The sequence below is a fragment of the Anneissia japonica genome, unplaced genomic scaffold, assembly GCF_011630105.1.
Source record: "Anneissia japonica isolate Jap-2015-1 unplaced genomic scaffold, ASM1163010v1 scaffold287960_len3192837_cov198, whole genome shotgun sequence".
Lineage (NCBI taxonomy): Eukaryota > Metazoa > Echinodermata > Crinoidea > Comatulida > Comatulidae > Anneissia > Anneissia japonica.
The window spans coordinates 1,784,004-1,790,732 of NW_022712725.1; the positions used below are offsets into that span (position 1 = coordinate 1,784,004).

At 35.1% G+C, this 6,729-nt stretch overlaps 2 protein-coding genes across 3 annotated transcripts in view; both read left to right on the forward strand.

Moving 5' to 3' along the window:
• LOC117107987 (free fatty acid receptor 3-like) overlaps nucleotides 1–1,237 on the forward strand; it is a 6,994-nt gene extending 5,757 nt beyond the window's left edge. Inside the window, exon 2 of the mRNA XM_033249800.1 lies at nucleotides 43–1,237. Coding sequence (XP_033105691.1) covers nucleotides 51–1,091 — 1,041 coding nt within the window. The 5' untranslated portion in view covers nucleotides 43–50 and the 3' untranslated portion in view covers nucleotides 1,092–1,237. The remainder of the gene's footprint in view (nucleotides 1–42) is intronic.
• A 1,509-nt stretch (nucleotides 1,238–2,746) lies between these two features.
• LOC117107977 (histamine H2 receptor-like) lies at nucleotides 2,747–6,729 on the forward strand. 2 transcript variants are annotated; one of them, XM_033249785.1, is made up of 3 exons: nucleotides 2,747–3,786; nucleotides 4,096–4,192; nucleotides 4,825–6,729. In XM_033249785.1, the coding sequence occupies exons 2-3, from the start codon at nucleotides 4,156–4,158 to the stop codon at nucleotides 5,862–5,864; spliced, it is 1,077 nt and encodes a 358-aa protein (XP_033105676.1). In that variant the 5' UTR covers nucleotides 2,747–3,786; nucleotides 4,096–4,155; the 3' UTR covers nucleotides 5,865–6,729. The 2 variants fall into 2 exon arrangements, with proteins under 2 accessions (XP_033105676.1, XP_033105677.1); XM_033249786.1 differs by lacking the exon at nucleotides 4,096–4,192 and having other exon boundaries at nucleotides 2,749–3,786.

Sequence of the window (6,729 nt, forward strand, 5' to 3'; positions counted from 1 at the left end):
TTTTTTTTTTATTTATTTATTTTATTTTTTATTTTTTTGCAGGTTATGCCATGGCTGAGGCAGTAAATAATATTTCAACTACGCCTGAAGCACAAGACTTGCTCCATGACCACACGTGGCTGATAACTATGCGATTCGTGGTCATGGGTGTTGGAATCGTGCTCAACAGTGTTGTCACTGGAGTGTTCATGTACATACGAATGTATAGAAAGTCATTGCTACACGGATTAATTGTCCAGCAATCGTTCGTAGATTTCTTTGGTTGCTGTCTGTTCCTTATATTCTATAATCAAGACGCACCAAGTGGAAACTGGGGAAAAGCGTTTTGCAAGTGCCGTAGTATTTTCTGGTTTGTTGTAATAACGTCCACGTACAATCTTCTGATGATAACCTTCGAACGATTCATTGCGGTTGTGCATCCGATCACTTACAGAAAAAGAAACATTTTAAAAAGATCTCGACTGTTTTACATAGTACCATATATTACAGCTTTCTTGCTTACATTCCATCTCGCGATTATCGCCGATATCAACGAGGGTCTAATCGGAGAGTGTCAGTATAAATCGAATCGTGGTGTCAGTCTTTTTTCAGGCATTTTAATTTTTACGACATTTTTTTTCTTTCCGGCGTGTTTTATGTCTTACTGCTACGGCCGGATCTTGTTGGTGTTCCGTAAAAGGGCAAAGGCACGGCAACAGAACGATGCGAGTAACCAAGAAGGTACTGATAATCCAAATAAAAGATCGCATCGCGTATCTACGCAAAGAAACTTGGTGTACACGATGTTCTTCGTCGTTATTGGATATATTTTTACTTCTTCTCCTAACTTCACTATGTACCTGGTGTATAATATTTGCAGGTGTTTCGAATACAGCACCATACTTGCACACGAAATAACTGTACTCCTCTGCACATGCAATATGTGTATCAACCCGATCATTTACGGAGCGAAGATGAATGAATTTCGCAGTGGGGTGCTAAAAGTTTGGCGTAGAACCGTTATGTTTGTAACGGGTGGTGATATTGTAGACGAATCACCATCTGTTGATAACTCTCTAGTGACCATGAGTAAAAATGAGATGATAAATTGAAAAAAAATCACACCATAAGCAAGGATGATTATGTAAACAAAAGTATAAGCCAATTAATAAACGGAACGCAAATTACGTCTTGTTGTTGCAGCGACGTTTCATGCTCCGGTGATCTTGTATGCAAGCTATTACGTCAGCTTCTCGCAGGCGCCCACCTCCCTCTTACCATGGAGGTATTATTATTATTAATAATACCTCCATGCTCTTACCAACTGTACGGCAGCTTAGGGCCATATTTGGACTTAATGTGGACGTTCCGGACAAAAGCACCAATTTTTTTACATGCTCCTTATGGTCATAGCATTCAATTTTTGGTAGGAACCACCTCATCCGAGATCATTATGGCGGCCATCTTGGATTTCAAAATGGTAGCCTTATAAAACCTATGTTTATCTATATCTCCGCTTCTAAATCACTTTGAATTATAATTCTAATGTTGTAATATATAAATATGTATCTCGACCACAGGTCTCTGTAGTTGAGATGGTAAGACCTTCGCACGTTAAGAAAAAGGTACTGAGTTCGAGTCCTGGCGGAGGCAAGGTTTCCTTTTCATTCTGATCAGATTTTCCTCTTCTGTTGCATTTAAATTGTACATTATTATCTACAAAATGGGTTTATCCTATTGGTCTATTAAATTAAATAAGTATATAAATTATTATTGTTTTCTATTATTTTTTTATTTGTAATTTTTAAGATACCATACAATATTTGACCTTAAATGACCTTAAATGACCTATTTGTGGCAATCTGATCAGGTCGAAAATGGTATGATGGTATTCATTGACCATATAAAAATAGTTTTAGACATTAGAATTATAATTCCAAGTGGTTTAGAAGCGGAGATATAGATAAACATAGGTTTTATTAGGCGGCCATTTTGAAATCCAAGATGGCCACCATAATGACTTCGGATGAGGTGGTTCCTACCCAAAATTGAATGCTATGACCATAAGGAGCACGTACAAAAAATTGGTGCTTTTGTCCGGAACGTCCACATCCATCTGCTAAGCTGCCGGACTAATTGGCCTTCGTTAACAAATCATCATACATTATGTATCTGAGATCATGTCCTCCTTGATCCCGATTGATATTATTGCTTGTTTTTCGTATCCATAGTGATTCTTTGATTTTTCTGGCTATCGTGTGTGGTTCTTTGTCTAATATCTTTATGTTGTACCAGTTTGGAATATGATTTTCAGCAATGACATGATCTGTAATGGCCAATTTGTGGGTGATAATTGTGTATATTGTGGGTGATAATTATGATATACTATATGCTTAAAAATAATATCTAAACAGTATAAAAAACATATATAAATAATAAAAGATAATCAAATAATTGCTGCCCAAGAGCTCAACAACACAGGAGGAACTAAGCCTTAGAAAGTAATCAAATAATGGTAGAAAGAGTGTTCGAATAAAAGAACAGAATCGTATCGGTCATAGCATAATCGAAAACCTTATATATATATAATACATATATAAGCTATTGTTTATTATTCAGAAAAAATATTAATGTTATATAAGAAGAGAAATTAAGTATTTGTTAATCATGCTTTACATCGTTGTTTTTTTGTTTTTTTTTGTTTTTTTTTTTTGCCTCATATTACAATATTTAATATTTAATAATAGGCCGGATTATTCTTTCGATGCGGTGCTACTAAAATTCCCCCTTCCTAGTTGCATATTTATAAAATGTTTTACATAATATGTTGAATTGAGCTAGGGTTAAAAGGAACTTGTCATTGTTGGTATTGTTATAGGCCTAGTACAAATAAAATAACACAATATTGTCAAAATCTATATTCAAGCAGTTTTTAAGTCATACAATGCCATTGCACATGATAAGCTTCTTCACACCAATTCAATTTTATTTTTCTTACATGTTCAATCCATGATAATTACATTTTACATGTATATTGTTGGATTAATACACGAAATTATTATATCTTAGGCCTACATCTAAAATTTTATAACGATTACAAAATACAGGGTTATAAGAATATCTTGTCATTTTCATTAACGAACCGTTCGTGCCATGATATAGTACGCTCATTCACTGATAGAATTTGAATCCATCTAATGAACGTTACGGCTGTTGCAGCGATGGGGTTTGATCGCCAGCTAACAAAATGTGTCGGAGATATCGCCGTTTGTAATTTTGTGTTATATTAACTGTATTATTTTAGTTATAGTCTGTCAATGAAGCCATATATTGATAGTAATTATTAGCTTGGTTATATAAAATAATTTACATTAATGTAATGTAATGCGGTGATGTTAATGAATTAAATTTAAAAAGTGCTTTGGCGCAAGCAACTTACAAGACAGTAGAAAGGACTCAATCGGATTTGGTCACTTCGTGGAAAATATAAATCAAATTGGAATCAAGCCTTTTTCGGAGTCTTGTAAGTAACGGAGTATAGCAGTAGCCTGCATTTCCGCAATCTTTTAAACAGACAGTGAATTGAAAATACTGAATAACATATGTGGAGTACTGCACAATTAGGTGCTAAATTCGATGTACCGACCCATGACTTTTAATAAAGCCGTCTTTATGTATACATTGACAGGCCATAATTCACAGACAATGCATTTTATTTAGTCTATATTTATATTTTCCTGGTAGTTCCTGATGTATACTACAAGCCCTAAATATATACTGTGTTGTGATGCTGAAAGTTAACCTAAGGTAGGTCTAATTTAGTTGTTAAGTTTAACTGATAGGCCTACGTCATCAGCCTGAAAATAAAATAATAAGACTATATTAAGTATAAGAAAAGTATAAATAACACTGGTCCTATCTAACTATGTAATGTGACTGGGCTTCAGGAGACTTGAGGCTGGTAGCGCCACACCCGTGTGGCAGGATGGTTTAAAAACTGTCTGAATGAAAACATATTCTTAACCTAGGTTTACACACTAAACCAATTTACACGCGATTACGCAAATTTCAGTAACGCTACTACACATCTAGCCACGTGTAAATCTTTCTTTATAGTGTAGGCCTAATTCCAAGGAAACGATGCGGTGAATTACTCATACTTGTCTGCATGGACTTATGTATGCCAGGCCTAGCTGTAAAAGCTTACTCGCTGGTAATGTGAATAGCCTCGTCTAGACTATCGTTTTTGGAGTACAAACATTTAATCTACTTCACCTGTCTTAGTTTAATTTTTCTGTAAAGCTATAGGATGTCTGATGACAATAATAATAATTATTATTCTAATATATTATTTCAAAAGAACAACTACAAAGTACAATAATACAATACTTTTACTTGTAAAGTATTATTATTATTGCAGTATTTAATTTTGCTTTGTGAAATAAGTGTCCATCACTATTGTCATTTTTAATATTTTGTCAATATTAATATTTACGTGTAACAATTCTTATACTAAAAAGTATCTAAAAAGAGCCCGTCTTGTCATTTCGCATTGATTTCATATGCGCGATTGAGTCGAATATATATTTAAAAAAAAAACAAGGAAATTGATCTCAATCTATAGTACGAGTCCTTCCTCACGTCATAATTATAGACAAATCTATAGCCATTCAATTGGCCATTGACATAAGAAGTCTAGGTTTACGGAACTGTCATTACGAAATAATTGCGATATTATATTTAACGAATTCACCACCTATAGGCTATAATTGGAACGTTTTGGACTAGAATTCCAATGGGAACAAAATGTTTATATTTTCCAAATATATTCATCACCATATGCAGGTTCTACCATGGCTGTGGCAGTCAATATTTCAACTACACCCGAAGCACAGGACTTACTCCACGACCAAACATGGCTGATAACTATGCGATTCGTGGTCGTGGGTTTTGGAATTTTGCTCAACAGTGTTGTCACTGGAGTGTTCATGTACACACGAATGTACAGAAAGTCATTGCTACACGGATTAATCGTCCAACAATCGTTCGTAGATTTCTTCGGTTGCTGTTTGTTCCTTATATTCTATAATCAGGACGCACCGAGTGGAAACTGGGGAACAACTTTTTGTAAAGCCCGTAGTCTCTTCTGGTTTGCTTCATCAACGTCCACGTACAATCTTCTGATGATAACCGTCGAACGATTCATTGCAGTTGTGCATCCAATCACTTATAGAAAAAGAAGCATTGGAAAAAGGCCTCGACTGTTTTACATCATACCATATATTATCGGTTTCTTGATTTCCTTTCATTTCGCGATTATCGCCGATATCAACGAAGATCTAATCGGAGAGTGTGTGTATACGGGCAGTCGTGCGATCAGTCTTTTTTCAGGACTTTGTGTTTATGTGATATTTTTTTTCGTCCCTGCATGCTTTATGGCTTACTGCTACGGTCGGATATTCTTGGTGTTTCGTAAAAGAGCAAAAGAACAGCAACATAAAGACAAAGCAAATAGACGACTATCGTCATATCACGTATCCACGCAAAGAAACCTGGTGTACACGATGTTTTTTGTTGTTATTGGATTCATTTTTACTACTTCTCCTAATTTCACAATGTACCTGGTGTATAATATTTGCAGGTGTTTCGAATTCAGCACAATTGTTGCACACGAGATTACGGTACTCATCTACACATGTAATATGTGTATCAACCCAATCATTTACGGAGCGAAGATGAATGATTTCCGCAGCGGGTTAAGGGAAATTTGGCGTAGAAGCGCGATTCGGGCAGGTCATGATGCTGCCGAGGAATGGACATCCACGCGTCATTCCATGACTCTAACTAAAATTGATACTGAAAAATTAAAAACATTATTCCATTAAAATGGAAAAATATAATAACAATAGTAATACACTATTAATAATATTTTAATAGTAATTGTTATTGTCGTGATGGAATAGACAATAACTAGATTTGCGTCAGGAGAATCAATTATAGGTGTAATTGTGCTCAACCTGTTGTGTGGAAATGTACTATACACAGTACGTGCGAAAACACTTGCCGAAAAGTTGTTCTCGGGTGGGACTCAAACCATGGGACACAATTACCATTCATATTAGCAGTACTCGCTGTTTACTTGGACTCGAATTCAAACCTGGTCATCAGGCTCAAGCTTGGTGGTATAGAGGTATGATGCCAGGCTAGTTATCAGGAGATCGTGGGTTAGAGCAACTTTCGAATTTTTTTCGTGTTTTCACACGTACTGAGTACTCAGTCCATTTTCCACAGGTTGGGCAAAATTACACCTATACTTAATATTGTCTGCATGGACTTAAGTATGCCAGGCCTAGCTGTAAGAGCTTACTCGCTGGTAATGTGAATAGCCTAGTCTAGACTATCGTTTTTGGAGTACAAACATTTAATCTACTTCACCTGGCTTAGTTTATTTTTTTCTGTAAAGCTATAGGATGTCTGATGACAATAATAATAATTATTATTCTAATATTATATTATTTCAAAAGAACTACAAAATACAATAATACAATACTTTTACTTGTAAAGTATTATTATTATTATTGCAGTATTTAATTTTGCTTTGTGAAATAAGTGTCCATCACTATTGTCATTTTTTTATTTTGTCAATATTAATATTTTGGTGCAACAATTCTTATACGAAAAAGTATCTAAAAAGAGCCCGTCTTGTCATTTCGCATTGATTTCATGTGCGCGATTGAGTCGAATATATAT

Excerpts from the sequence above, each read along its gene's own strand:
- LOC117107977 (XM_033249785.1), top strand. The coding sequence starts at position 4,156 with ATGTATGCCAGGCCTAGCTGTAAAAGCTTACTCGCTG. Across the intron at positions 4,193-4,824 it reads CTGTAAAAGCTTACTCGCTG|GTTCTACCATGGCTGTGGCA; the intron begins GTAATGTGAATA and ends CACCATATGCAG.